This window comes from Arachis duranensis, chromosome 5 (assembly GCF_000817695.3).
Source record: "Arachis duranensis cultivar V14167 chromosome 5, aradu.V14167.gnm2.J7QH, whole genome shotgun sequence".
Taxonomy (NCBI): domain Eukaryota; kingdom Viridiplantae; phylum Streptophyta; class Magnoliopsida; order Fabales; family Fabaceae; genus Arachis; species Arachis duranensis.
Genome location: NC_029776.3, coordinates 101,851,037 through 101,867,068, shown reverse-complemented (window position 1 = coordinate 101,867,068; position 16,032 = coordinate 101,851,037). Strand labels below are relative to the sequence as shown.

The 16,032-nt window shown below is 34.8% G+C and overlaps 1 protein-coding gene across 1 annotated transcript; it reads left to right on the top strand.

The window, feature by feature from the left end:
- The first annotated feature begins 2,058 nt into the window (after positions 1-2,058).
- Positions 2,059-16,032, top strand: LOC107491288 (methionine aminopeptidase 1B, chloroplastic). Its single transcript, XM_016112116.3, has 10 exons — positions 2,059-2,282; positions 2,387-2,468; positions 3,284-3,521; positions 4,157-4,318; positions 4,423-4,464; positions 5,104-5,175; positions 5,268-5,347; positions 6,836-6,933; positions 14,804-14,851; positions 15,605-16,032. The coding sequence occupies exons 1-10, from the start codon at positions 2,141-2,143 to the stop codon at positions 15,748-15,750; spliced, it is 1,110 nt and encodes a 369-aa protein (XP_015967602.1). The 5' UTR covers positions 2,059-2,140; the 3' UTR covers positions 15,751-16,032.

Below are 16,032 nucleotides of genomic sequence, written 5' to 3'. Positions count from 1 at the left end.
AGCTGGCTATTACCCATTTTTATTTGTTTCATAATCATTCAATAGATATACATAATTAATATCATACAAATTATTAAGGCTTTTTCTACTTCATAACTTCTATTTCACTTCTTTTGAAAGAAACGAGCAAAGTTAAAATTACTTTGAAAAGTTAGTAGCACACTTAATTAAAATAGAAATAATTTAGATTAAGTAAATACTTTTATGAGATTATACACCAAAATTAAAGCAGTAACCATCCTCTTCCATATGAAAGTGAAAGTGAAAGGGGAATTACAAGTAACAGAAGAACACCAGCAAATAGGAGCATTGCAAAAAGATAAATTAAAAAAACAAAACAACACCAATAACAACACAACATCAGCAACTATAACAAGATGAAAGGTTCAGAAAAGTAACACAACAACATCCAAGGTGTTTCTGATCAAAATTAGAGCTACTCTTGTTCCAATTACCTATTTCAATTCTAATTAACTCAGTTTAGAACAAAATTAAAGGACATAAAACAAAGGAAAGGATAGAACAAAAACCTAATTGCAGAAGTAAGGAGGTTGTAGGGAGAACCGTGATAGAAATATGTTAAGGGATGATCAAAGGAAGAAATATGTTCTGAGTGACAGGACAGCAGACGCTTCTTCTCTCTCTCGACGACGACGGCGAAGCTTAGCAGGAATAAATTTGAGTATGAAGAAACAATGAAAGGGAGGAAACGTTCTTCACTCAATAGAAAATGTGTTTTTCAATTGAAGGTGGAACGAATCAAATTAAAACTGATTTGGTAAAAAACATAAATTTATTTATGAATATTTACAAAAATTATATAATCATCCATCTTATAAAAATATTTAATTATAAAATGGCTCTACTTTAATTAAGATATTAATTCTTATTGGGTTGAATTAACTCAAACTAAAACAAAATATCTAATTAAAATGTGCTACATCATAGAGAATAATTTACATATTATTTTAGAGGAGATTTAATAGAACTCACATATATATATTAAAGCACATTTTTTGAGATCTAGATAAACTTTAGAAAGCTTTTAAAAACGTTTACGAGGCATCATAAGTAAAACTAAAACTCACTTCCAAACTTCATATATGAGTTGAAAAGATATACATAAGCGATATATACTAGCTTGATCTAAAATACTTACATCTAGTTCTCAAAAGTAACTTGAAAGTTCCATAATAAAATGAGTGTATAATTAATATTCTTTTTTGAAACCCTCACAAGTTAAGTTTTGGCTTAGATTGGATCACAACCAACCTAATGAGAGCGTTCGATATTATTTCATCAAGCCTTTTTAGATCTATTAAGCTAGTCAGATCGTTTTTCACTAATCTAAAAACTTTAAATATTATTTTCTCAAATTTTATTTTGGACGACTAAACAATTCCTCAGATTGAATGTTCACCAATATAAGTAAAACTGTATATCTGTATGTATTTATTTAACTAACTTTTTCAGGTAAGACTCAACATTCCACCAATTTGAGAATTTTAAATTTTCTTTCGCCAACCCTTTTTAAAACTAGATATTACTATTACTATTAATTAGTTTACAGAAAGATCTATAAAATATAAAGACCTACAGTGTTTAAAAAAAGTGTTGAGTACTTTGAATTGAAAAATTTAACAACTTAGTTCGAAGACCTATCTTGATTTTGAGTAAATTCAAAGGTGTCATCAAAATATGAATACTTATGATAAAAGTGGTCGTTAATGTAAGGTATGTTTAAACAGTTAGATATCAAAAAAGAAAAAATAGTTCTAAGAATCAGCCACCAGAATAGTCATTATTTAGGATAAAAATTAATTGTAGACGAACCGTAAAAAAAATCTATTAAATTATTTTAATTTTTAACAATCAACAAATTTAAAATAATATAATATGCAAAAAATTATTTTTTCATATTTTGGTCAGTCAGTTCGATTGTCTTAATTCAGCCTATTGTGGCTTAATTTGGGCCAAGGCAGGGCCCAGCCCATACACTCCTAGCTCATATATAAATTCTATTCTGCTCCACAACCAAAAAAAAAAATTGTTCTCTGCTCGGATTTTTTTCATTCAAAAATATCAAACCCCCTCTTGTTCCGTTATCTTCACTCTCTGCAGAGACAGAGCAAGAGGTAGAATGGTGCTCACTGCCTCGCTCACTCACACTTCATTTCTCAAACTCTCATCTTCCTTCCATGGCGAAGCATCACCGTCCTCTTCAACTTCCTCCCTTTTTACTGGCTCCCCACTCACTCTCCCACGCTCTACTACCCTTCACGGTTCGCCCAATTTTCTGTTATTTTGCGTATTTAATATATCATTAGTTTTTGAACTGTTGACAAATAATATGAATTAATCTACACTTCCTGTGTTGTTACGACAGGAAATCAATCACTTTCAAGAAAGCACTTTGTGGTTTTTGCTCGGAAGTTGGCTGGGTTGGAGGAGGCCATGAAAATCAGAAGGTACACTTATTGTGCTATTGTTTGTGTTACAGTGGATTGAACTTGTACTTTTCAGTGTGTAATAATGTATGAAAGATTTCAATTTAGATAAAAAGTATTAAAAAGAACTTTGTTTAATGGAAGCTATCAATTTAGCTCCGAAAGATTATTGATTTGACAATTTAGCCCTTGAAAGAAATAAATGCATGCATGATCCTCTAAATATTATTCTAGGAAAAACATTTGACAATGTCCCTTCTACTGCTTATTTTGATTGATCGAACATTATGGAAACATTTGACTGGTTTAGATTGGAAGTTAATTGTTGATATTGATTCTTATAACAATTTTCTTTTGTACACTGGGAATTCTTAATATATGTAAGACAGTTTGTTAGCAATCTTAGCATAGAAAACTGCTCAGTATACATGTATCTTATGTTCTGAGGCTTTAGTGATGTACTTGTATGCATGTTTTCACTGTTAAATGCTTGACCTGTTGCTTGTGTAATAGAATATTTCAATGATATTAATTTCATTCATCTTTTCTCTATTTTCCCCTGTTCTGTATAACATTTTTTAGGTTTCCTATTGTTTAGATCTTGGAATATTAAGGTGCCTTCTTTAAATTTTGTAGGCATCCAATTTTCATTTCCTCCTCTAATATCTTCTTTGCCAAGAAATACTGAAGTTCTGTATTCAGAAAATAATTCATTGCCTAACTTTTCTACACTTGCATTTATTTTCTATTATCCAAGTAATGGTGAATGTGTATGTGCGCATGAAAGCTGATGCAGCTTTTGTGAAGATTCTTACCTTTTCTCTGGTCATATGAAGAGAACGTGAACGTCAAGTTCTAACAAAGTCTAAAAGGAATCCACCGTTGAGGCGTGGGAGAGTATCACCACGTCTCCCTGTTCCTGATCACATACCAAGGCCTCCTTATGCAGCTTCAGAAATACTACCAGAAATTTCAAGTGAATATCAAATTCATGATTCTGAAGGTATAGCTAACATGAGGGCTTCATGTGAGCTTGCAGCAAGGGTCTTAAACTATGCAGGAACATTGGTTAGGGTAAGATTTATTGCGTACTTTACAAGCCATTTATTTATTCTATGTTAGCCTTCTCTTGCAAGATAGAGATTATTACAATTAGATGCCTAGCATCTAGTTTGTGTAAAGCTCATAATCTTTAGAAGGGACCTTCCCTCTTGGACATGTTGAGAGATTGGAAAGCTATGTTTTATAGGTAAATCTTGTTTTTTGCTTTTACTTTTGTATAGGGGATCCCTTATCCCCCAATTTGTATTATCCTTCCCATCTTCTTAATGAAATTCTTCTTTTTGTCAAAATAATTAAAAAAATAATTTTTTTAACTATTAGTTCATTGGTTCTTAATTTAGCACTCTCGGGAGTACACACACACACACACACACAATATCTACATGTATTCTTATGTATTTATTGAATTAGATAAGTTTAAGATTTCTATTGTAATGTTTAGGGTGGGGTTTAGAACTAAGTAGTAAGCACCAATAACATTTGAAGTTTGCTCATGACCTCGTTTGGATTTTAATTTAATTATTCAAGTGGCAAGTTATGTTATTTTTGTTTGATATGTTTTTTCCATTCTGTCTGATGCCTCTATGTAAAGTAGTGTACACAGCTTTCCTTTCTGTATCTGATGTTATTTTTGTTTATATTGTCAGCCGTCTGTTACAACTAATGAAATTGATAAAGCAGTGCATCAGATGATAATTGATGCTGGTGCTTATCCCTCACCCCTTGGCTATGGTGGATTTCCAAAAAGTGTGTGCACATCAGTTAATGAGTGCATGTGCCATGGAATACCTGATTCTAGGCAGTTACAGGTTTCACAAGCCTCTCTATATACATAATTATTAATTTATTTTTTCACTTTATCCTTGGTATGCATATCACTCATAAGCTGATGACATTTATCTCTTTTCTGCAGAATGGTGACATTATTAATATTGATGTGACAGTATACCTGAATGTATGCTTCTAATTTCCTGGTGAAAATTTATTTAGTGAACAGATCACTTTTTTAATTGCCTTTCTGTGTATGCCCCTATATCCAGAAAATGGAAATCATCTTGAACTACATTCTTAATTGTCATTCTCGCTGTTTTAAGAATTATAATTATATGTATGTTCAAGAAAGTGCTTAGGGTTGCGATTAAGTAATTAGTAATCCCAAAGTAAAGTGTATACATAATCTGGTAGGACCTCACATGTTGCACCACCTATTAGTAGAGTACATAAAAGAACAAATAAAGAGGGGAATGAAGGGGGTCCAAGTAAGGAATAGAAAGGGCCAGGGTAGTATAGGACAGTGTCAGAAGATACTGCATCAATATTGAGGGGGAATAAGCAGCATGATACGGTAGTTAGACTTGTAGTGGAATGTGATACGGAGAGACTTAAAGCCCTGAAAAGGTCATGGGATCATTTTGTCCTTTTTTTATATTACGATCCTACGTTCACACTAATTCCATAACTCACCATAATAATATATACAAATTTTCCTCATTAGCCCTTCTGCTTGCATAGTTGATCTTCTGCTTTCCCTCCAATTCCTCTTTTTATTATTAATTATCATGTAATTGTATTCTTTGCTAATTGTATGTTTCAGGGATATCATGGGGACACGTCAAAGACATTTTTCTGCGGGGAAGTCAGTGATGAAATGAAAAACCTTGTTGTGGTAAATAGTTCTCTACCAGCCTCATTAGCAATGCTAGTTAAGAAATAATTTAGATTAGTTATTGAGCAAATCATTTTACATAATGTTTGCAGGTAACTCAAGAGTGCTTGGAGAAGGGAATAGCTGTTTGCAAGGATGGTGCTCCTTTTAGAAAAATTGGCAAGAGAATCAGGTACAGTTTTCTAGAGCTCGTTTTGTAAAGGAGAAAAATAAATATACAAGTAAATATTTCACTAGAAGCATTAAATCATAAATTTTACTTGAAACGATGTTTGCTATGATTTAAGATTAATCATGGCTTTTCAACTTCTTGATATTAACATAATATTAATGATGAGTTGTTGGTCTTCACACCCTGAAGGCCAAGTGATTGCTTGAAAGCCCATTTTGTAACTAAAGAATAAAGCCAGATATTTGGTCCTAATTTTAGTTCCGGTGCCTTCTATTGTGGCTTTGTAGCCTTTCCTTGACTTCTCCTGTTCATGGTTGTCAAGAAAAAGCTTACTTTTATTAAAAATGCATTCTTATTAAGTGGTTTTTTCCCCCTTCCAATATGCCACTGTTCCTAAAACATATTATCAGAATGTCATTATTTTCAAACTATTTATCCAAGTGCCATCTTTTGCCAAAGTGGCACCATGTATTTTTTTTGGGGTGCTCACTGAGAGGTGCCTAAGTGCGTCTTTCACGTGGAAAATGCCAATCAGGGAAGCGCGTGGAAATGCTGAATGAGAAGGCGAGTTCAAGCTGAAAATGCCAAATAAAGACTTCCGCTGCATGTATAAAGTAATAGTTTGTTAATTTATGTAACATAATTAATAATTAACATTAGTTAATTATTGATTATTAATTGTTAATTATGTTATATAAATCAACAACCTATTCACGTTTACACATCACTGGAGGCGCTTTCACGCTTGGCATTTTCAGCCTGAAATCACCTTTCGATTCAGTGTTTTCCTAGCGAAAGGTGCTACACGCTTTGGCCTTTTTGGAACTGAAGGCGCTTCTTGATTGGTGTTTTCCACGTGGAAGACACCTTTTTTCCTAGATGCCTCCCAGTCAGTATGCAAAAGAAAAAAAAGAGGTGCCAATATGGCAAAACAGTGACACCTGAGTAAATAGTTTAAAAAGGGTGGTGTTTTGTTTAGAAACAGTGGCATATTGTAAAAGAGACCTATTAAGTGGTTTTGAGAGGTTTGCATGGTTCTATCTCTTGGGTTAGTTGCTAGGGAAATGGAACCTAGTTATCCAAGTGACCAAGTCTCTATATTGTCAAGCAACCTGCTTGAGCATGATTTGGGAAGCACAATAAGGTCTTTAACACTTTAATTTGGTCTTTGTGAAGCAAATAGTTTGATGTCATACAAACATTCTTCATCAGGTGTAAGCATATGTATATTTAGATGGCATGTCATTGCAGATGTGTTTTTATTTTTAACCTTTTTTTGTCTTTTAAATTAAAGCAATTCACTCAAACCCGCTCAAGAATTTGATTTCAAAATTTTTACATTTATTTTGTGTGTTATACTGAGTAGTTCTGCATCTATTTCTGCTTTGGCACGATTATCATTTGTATCAATTGATGGTGTTAACTACACTTGATGGCCTCTTGTATAAATTCTCTAGCCTTATCTCTTAGCTTGAAATGTTACCTCAGTGAGCATGCTGCTAAGTATGGCTATGGTGTAGTGGAGCGGTTTGTTGGGCATGGTGTGGGAAAAGTGTTCCATTCTGAGCCAATTATTTTACATCACCGTAAGTGACGTATTAAACGATATGATTTCATTGCATTGCCTTTGTTTCCCTAAGACCAATTTAGCTGAGGTTAAAAGTATTTCAACAATTGGCTACACGTATATCTAATTTCTTTAATGATTGATCATGTGAAATCCAATTATGTTTTGAATGCATTTAACTTTGAAGTGATGTGTTTTATTTGGATTGTTGAAGAAAATTGGTATTGTATATGGTATGTAACAGAAAGTATGAAATGGTTTGTTAATGTGATATAGAATGTTGATTTGATACAAATATCATGATTTTTAGAATGACCATCTGTTAATTACATTCATAATTGATATTTTCCAAAAAACACTAAACAAATAAAATAAAAGCACATCTATTAGGAGTATAAATTATTTCATGTTACCGTAATAGTGTGTATGCTCGATTACCTTGTCACTTCAGTAGTTTTGATGAACTATTTCTCTAAAAAGGTTTAATTTGTTTGATAGACATATGAATAGTTGTATCTTAATCTGCCTACTCGAGATGAACTTGTGTGGTCTGTCGATCATTTGAGGAGGAATGAGAAAAAAAAGGATTACCAGTTGCAGAAAAAGGAAAATAGACTGTGCATTAGCAAGGCTAAGTCTCTCCAATACGTATGCCACCAAGCACATGCATTCACTGCTATTCTACCCTCAACTGTACAGCTCAGGATTTAGGTTGTGTATCCCGAATTTTTAGGAGATCAAAATTTGTGTTGAAGTCTAGAATTTTATTTCTTAAAAATATGAATTAACCCGTTTTCCCTCTAAAAGAGGAAACGATTAAGGAATAGAAGAGAACTTATCCGATTAAAATTTAAATATAATGGCTAGTACGAAAATAATTGCATTTTGACCCCAAAGTTTCAGTAAATTGCAATTTGGCCCCTTAGGAGTAAAACTGTAATTTCGGAATTTTAAGATGTGTGTGTGGAGTGTAGTTATATGATTCTTGGAGGGTTCACTTGGAATGTCTTGAAAGTTAGAGTTTGAATTAAAAAACTCTAACCTGACGAACTTGAGTACCCAAAAATGTGAGACGCGGGAAAGTGGCTTGTTTGCCGAGCTCAAAGCGGCTTGGTCCCAAGCAAAGAGGCCTTTCAGTCAAGCCTTTCCCAGTGAGGGGCTTACTTGTGAACCCTCTCTCCTCTCTATATATATAGCCGAGGAGGTGCAGAAATTTCAGCCCACTCCCACACCACATAACCGGCCATAAACACATTACACAGCACCAATCTTCTTCAAGAATCATCAAGTTCTTGGAGAATTAGAGAGAAATGGGGCCGCGAGTTCGAGAGAGAGAAAATTAAGGAGCCAAACTTGATCATCCAATCTCACCATCATCATCATCAGACGGCTGGAACCTCAAAGCAACAAAGGAGCAGAATTTTGGAATAAGGTTCCTAAAGGACTCAAGAAAGAGAGAAGAGGAGCTGGGATTTTAGTGATCACCCACCACAACCATCATTCCCTCATTGAAAACTAGAAGATGAGCTCAAGAGGAAGGGAGGAGCTTGAGCTGCTGCACTGCATCACAACCAAATCACACAACCACAATCGATTTTCACCAATGAGGTAGGAAACATGTTTTCTTGATTTTTAGAAGGATGTTGCAACAAACCAAAGAGATAATAGGGATTTAACTCCTTTTAAATATACTTATAAAAGGAGAGGAGAAAAAGTAGCAAACTGAATTTTAAATTCTGAAACTCCACATCTTTAGGGCAGTAGTTATAGGATTAGATATTATAAATAGGAAGGCTGGAAAAGCTAGTAGGCAGGAAATAAGTGGAGTGAAAATCTAGAGGGAGAGAATTGACATCTCGAAAGTCAATTATTCTTGTTTTTCTTTCATTTACATCTATAATATTATTCTGTCAGTGGGGTAATTATCACTTCGATAATTCCTTCCTCTGTTCAGTTATTCTGCTCTTTCCTTCTACCCTTATCTTCTACACTCAATTCTGCCCTAACAGTAAGGATACTAGAGAAATCGTAACAATTGGTATCAGAGCGTGGTTGTCGGCGCCATGGAAAGGGCTACCTATAGGCTGGATTAAGGTGAATACCGAATATTGATAGACCGTAGCAAAGTGGCTACCGTTGGGTTAGTGTCGATAGAGTGAAGCCGCGGTGGACGTCGGCTCTCCAGGGCCGGTGTATTGTTGGGGACTTGGGTATTATGGGGTGCTCAAAGTCCCACATCGAGTAGTATGGGATGCTTGATGTTGTATATAAGAAGAGTGGTTCTTCCCCCTTCACAGCTAGCTTTTAAGGTGTGGTTTCCCACTTTCCTTAGATACCTAACAATAACAGATGCATGCGGCTAGTTATTGTTGTGAACTTTGAACAGAGCTTTGCATGTGAGTTTTGATGAATTAAACTGATTGCATGTGGCTGATTTTGATGATGGTGGTTGATTGTGTTGGTGAATTTGCTGAATTTTTAGCTACTAGTACAAAGTTTGAGGGTGGAAAGCCAAAACTGTGTTAGAGTTGATATTTGAACCCTAATTACTGTTCACCACCTTATATTAGTGATTTTGAATCTGTTTGAAGGTTTAAAATGGTTATTGATGGAGTGTTAGTGGTTAGGCTTGTGCAGCAAGCAATTGGCCTAATTAGAATCTGAAAAATGGTGAAAAAGTGAATTCTGGCCAATTAAGGGGAACTAACCCTTGGAACAAGTTTCAATTGGTAGAATAGGTGTGACAAATTTGGATTGAGCTTTTGAAAATGCCTAAATTAAAATTTAGGTTGTGAGGTTGTTGATTTTGTGAAATCTGGTTTATGCAAAATTTTCTGCATAAACGAGTAACTTGTTTTAATTACTGCTCTCACGTCAGAAATCATTTTTGTATGGGATTAATTTTATATCAAAATTTGGTATACCTAGTTTGTTTTCACCAAATTTCAGGTGGATTGGGGTTTTAGAGAATGAGTTTTGATTTTTGGAAAATGGCCCCTGCAATATTTTAAAAAGCTGATTTTCAAAACGGGGCAGCTACTTCCAAGATGCATAACTTCTTTAGAGCTTCTATTCACTTGAAACCAATTGGAAATGAAAGATATGTGACTTAAGTTGCTGCACATCAAATTGGAGCCAAATCAGATCAGAGTAGCATTTTTATGTAATTTTGTTAAGTTGATTATGGCGCTGGTTTCTTGAAACAGATTTTCTGCGTTATGTAGTATATTGTAAAGTTTATAACTAATTGCTCCGTGGTCTGATTTATGTGCAACCAATTAGAATGGAAAGGTGTGTGAGTCTAGTTGATAACCACAAAATTTAAGGGCAATCAGATCAGTGATGAAATTTGTACAATTTCTGAAAGAAACCTATCTTGCTGTTTTGCTGAACCAGAAAATCTGCATAACTCAGTGTTTTGTAAAATCTACAACAAATTGCTCAGTTATCTGAATTTTGGGTAACCAATTGGAAGTGAGAAATTAGTGACCCTAGTTGAGGTACACCAAGTTTGTGCTGAATCCGATCGATGTAGCAATTTATCCAATTTTTTGGAAGTTGCCTATGAGGTTGGTTTTCTGAATTCAGGTTTTCTGCATAATGCAGTATTTTGTAAAATTTGTATCAATGTGCTCAGTGATCTGATTTCTATGGGGACAAAATCATTAGAAAGATTGTGAACTCTAGTTTGAAATGGGAATTTGTGGGATTCCCCAAGGTATATAGTGAATTTTTGGAGAAATAGGTCTATGTTGTAACTTCTGCCTTACTGCAGTTTTGAGTATTTGGAGAGGTTAACTATTGATCTAGAGCCTTGCACTCCTTCAGTCCTTTACAGTGGTAAAGTTTATGGAAAATGTTATGGGTTGATGTGTGAATTGCCTCAGTTGGAGTGTTTGATCTAGATACCCTAGTTGATGGGAATTGTACCTAATTGGCAGAATGCCTTGTGGAATTGGTTTGAGGCAAATAATTATGGGGTGAACCTTGATATAGTTTAGGATTAGTCATATGATTTTAATTATAGGGCTTAATTGTGGATATTGAAAAACGTTGAGAATTTATATGAATGATTGGCCAAGATGTGCTGAACCCTAGAGAGGAATTTGATGACCATTGAATAATACTACATATGATTTGAGATAAAAAGGCCATGATGCGAGTCCTCCAAGCTCTAATAATCGAGTAAATACCCAAATCAGTCTCCAAAGATTTTAAAAGCGGACATTTTAGTCTTTAAGAAAAATTAATACACCGATTAAAAGTAAAATAGACGGGGGACTGTTATGTCTGACAAAGAAAAACGTTAGGAATTAATCTGTGTATTAATTTTTTTTGGGAACTAAAATGTCTGTTTTTAAAGTCTTGGAGACTGATTTGGGTAATTACTCCCTAGTGACCTTATTGAGAATTTGAGATTGATGTCCCAGCCTAGGAATTTGTTTGAACACGTGTCTAAGGATATCGACCCAATTGATTTTGATATTAAATGAAAATATTCATTTCTAGCATAACAGATAATAACACTTTGCATTAGTTCCATGAAAGTTTTGTTTTTGATTTTGATGTAATCCGTCATCATGAAAGAGGGGTAGCGATGCCGACACCATGTGAGGGTGACTGATGAAATGAGATAAGATCGGATAAGCGTGCTCTGTACTAGTTCCTCAAATGAAATATGAAATCGGACAAGGGTGCTCTGCACTAGTTTTGCAAATTGTGATGAGTCTGCGTGGTAGTCATGATGATGAAAAAGGGCTACATCCAAAGATATGTCTGTGTGCGCTATTTGAGTTTGGAAAGTGGGAAAGCGGTGCCGTCATGAGTATGGGTTCATGCAATCTGTCATCGTGAAAGAGGGGCGGCGGTGATCGACACGTGAGGGTGATCAATGAAATGAGATTAATAACATGAATATGATTAGGATTATGTTGTTGATTATATTCCAAGACAAGGGAGCTATGCTCTCGTTCTTGAAGGGATGGATAATTTGACGACCACTAGTTAGCATGCTCGCACCAACCTGAATTTCTGAGGTGATGTCCTTGTGATGAAATACGGATAAGAGTTTTGCAATGCATTGCATTTCCATGTTTGCTATTTGTGGTTATGATTGCTTAAGTGTGCCAATGAATTTAGGAGTGTTTGTGATTGCTCTGTTCTGGTGTTATAATTGGAAGTGCACTGAGAGGTTTCAGATTGAAGGGAACCCAAGGTGGTAATTTAGCCTGTTTGGGCTAGGTTAGAGCGATCCCTCTGCACATGATTTTTGGGCCATACTTTTTGATCAGTGGGCTAATACAGAAGGATTAGGGTTTTACTTTGTTTATCTTTTGTTAGAGCCCATCTGGATAGGAGTACCCTTGTGGGATGGGATTGGCGATGTCTGTACAAAAGGAGTCTATATATAACTTGGGTATATAATTTTGTATAGTGATGCTAACCGCTAGCTTTGCATACTCTGACCTTTGGATTTATGGAGAGAAGCTTTAGAAGTGTATGATCTGCGTATAAGTCGTAACAAGATAGAATATATGGAATGTAAGTTTGGTTTGAGAAGGAAAAACCTTAATATAGAGGTGAAAATTAGAAAAAACACCTTACAAAAGGTTAAAAGTTTTAAGTATTTTGGGTGCATCATACAGGATAACGAAGAGATTGGATAGGATGTAAATCATAGGATCCAAGTAGGTTGGTCAAAATGGCGGAGTACATTTGTTTTATATGCGACAGAAAAGTACCTTTAAAACTTAAAGGTAAATTCTATCGTACTGCTATAAGACCGACTATGCTTTATGGTACGAAGTGTTGGCGGCTAAAAGGGAGCACAAACATAAGCTAAGTGTGACAGAGATGAAGATGTTGAGATGGATGAGTGGTCATACGCGATTGGATAAAATAAGGAACGAAGATATAAGAGAGAGAGTTAGAGTAGTACCCATTGTGGAAAAGATGGTAGAATTGCATCTCAAGTGGTTTGGACATGTGAGAAGAAGACTGACAGAACACCCAGTCAGGAGGGTGGATGAGATGGAAGATGGATAAGGGGTGAAAGAACACCCAGTTAGGAGGGTGGATGAGATGGAGGATGGACAAGGAGTGAAAGGCAGAGGAAGACTTGAAAAGACTATTCATGAGGTGGTCAAAAGGGATCTACATGTAAACGGTCTCGCTGTAAACATGATACATGACAGAGCTCAATGGCGTCGTTTGATTCATGTAGCCGACCACACCTAGTGGGACAAGGTTTTTTTGTTGTTGTATTCAATAAAATTATTAGAGATTATTCTACAAGAAATTAAGGTTGAAACCATTTAATATTTTTGTATTTAATATAATCAAAAGATGTCCTATTTTAAAAAACATGTCTGTATTAAAAGAAAATGTTTTAATTTGGATTTCAGAGTATCATTATTCACCCTACTTGTTTCTAACGATAAGAGTATATTAATATGCTAGTGTCATTGTCCACATGTACAAAGCTAAATTAATAATAATAAAGGTTGACATATAGTAAAAGTGAAATAGATAGGGATAAAATAAGGAACGAAGATATAAGGGAGAGAGTTGGAGTAGCACCCATTGTGGAAAAGATGGTAGAATCGCGTCTCATGTGATTTGGACATGTGAGAAGAAGACCGACAGAACACCCAGTCAGGAAGATGGATGAGATGGAAGATGGACAAGGGGGTGAAAGGCAGAGGAAGACCTAAGAAGACTATTCATGAGGTGGTCAAACGAGATCTATATGTAAACGGTCTCTCTGTAGACATAATACATGATAGAGCTCAATGACATCGTTTAATTCATGTAGTCGACCTCACCTGGTGGGACAAAAGCTTTGTTGTTGTTGTTGTATATGATGGATGACAATGGATATGGATGACATGAACATGGATGATGAATATTGTACATTTACATAGACTCTGTTATGATCGCTACTTGCTATTTATTATCTCAAACTTTTACATTTTTACTGTTGTAGCAGCATAGTCATCATTTGCATATGCATCATTTTATCGTGATCTACATGTGGATGTTAGATTAAATTTGTATGCTTAGGTATACCATGACATATGTGTGCCTTATGGTTCACTTTTCCGTACCAACGTCTCGTGTATTAAAATAAAAGAGGACCTAACTTCGAAAAAGACTGCTACAACTATAGGTTGACTATTAGAGATAGAGTCTAGGAGAGTTAAGTCTTGAGTCAATGTGATAGCCTAATTTGTGTGGAGTTAAGACCATGGCTTAAGCCCACATTAAAAAAGGTGCTACATTGTGTTTGGATTTTGTCTCTGCGACAGAAATATAGAGATGGATGTTTTTTACCCCTGCCATCAGAAAGTACAAAAAATACAAAACAAAGAAGTTGGGACCATGTGTTTCCTTGCAACCCGTAATGGGCACTTCCACTTTAGCTGGTCTCTATCACATTTATTTGAAACCAGTCAGTGAAAAAGAGAGGAGAACAGAGACATAGACAAAGACTTATGAGAAACCATATGTCTCAACTACACAATGAAAACTAAAGTTATAAGGCCAGTGTACCATAGATAGAGTATTGATATTTGGATATATAAGAATTCGTAGCTTCCGTAGATAAATTATTGATATCCTATTGAAAGATACTAAGAAAATCTTACTGTTGGTTCATTATGGTGAAATGCTGGTAAATTGGCCATTTGGTTGTCTTCAATAAACCTTTTTGTTTTATTTTTTTTAACGTAGATGCTATAAATCAACATAAGAACCTGAGCGGCCTTCCCCTGCCCCTTCTTGTTTTCCTTTACTTTTTGTTGTGTAGCTACTAGAAAGCTCCAGAAGTTTCAGAATAGTAATTCAGTATATTTTCTTTCCAGATAACTTTTATTTTTATATCATGACAGGTAATAACAAAGCAGGTTGCATGGTTGAAGGTCAAACATTTACAATTGGTAAGTGAATTGTTAAATTCTACCTAGATTTAGAGTTGTTCACTGCTAATTTTCTATGCTATGCTGCCTCCCGTGTTACATTGTGGTTCAACCGGACAACAATGGATGGTTCATGGTTAAACTTTTCCTCCATGTCCATCCAATTAAGTTGTGAAACTTACAATCTATTGTGCATTCTAAGTTTTTCAGTCCTGTTTTTGTTGTACACCCTCACCCCATCCCAAAAGAAAATTTATATTTTGATTTTCCATTATGAAAGCAGACCTACATGGATGTGATGACCTTTTTCTTATTATTTCTCAATTCTAATCTGCTCATTGTATCTGCAAACAATCAGTTACTATTTGTCATATTCATTATTAATTCGGTTTAATTACTCTATTAGTCTCTATAATTGTACCAAATTTTAACCAAGTCTTTACAATTTAAAATTTTATAGTTAGGTCCTGTACTTAATAAAATGTTTTACTAGGTCCTTACTAGTGGATATCTTTAAGAAAAATGCACCAATTGTAGATTATTTATTCTATATTTCATATAATTCATCCTAACTCAAATACAAAAATAAATGTTTTAATAATATTTTCATATCTTTATGCCTAATAGTTCTTGATGTTTATTGGAAGTGAATATCTTCTATTCACGAATACATGATAAGGTGGTTACTTGTTACATAAGTCAAGTGCTTTCCATTAATCATGCTTGTTATTTATTTAGTATTGAAATGAAATCCTACAAATTCTTCAACTGCAGAGCCTATCCTCACATTGGGAAGCACTGACGCCGTTACATGGCCGGACAACTGGACAACAGTAACAGCCGATGGGTGTCCAGCTGCACAGTTTGAGCATACCATTTTGATAACAAGGACGGGTGCTGAGATTTTGACTACATGTTGATACGTATTTTTCTTTCTTTTTTTTTTTATTCCATTTTTTATTTTAATATCCTTGTTTCATGCTGCACGCCTGCAACATCTAGATACTTTTTCTATTTGTAAATAATAAATAATATCCATCTTAAATTTGCTTCCGGAGCATTATGCACAGGTAGGTAAAGATTGTTTGAGGAACCATATAAAACGTTCTGAAACCTAGTAGCTAGTATAAACAGAGCTTTACCGGTTCATGCTTTTATCATCAAATAGCAGTATATTGTTGGCTAGTTACTACAATTTGGTA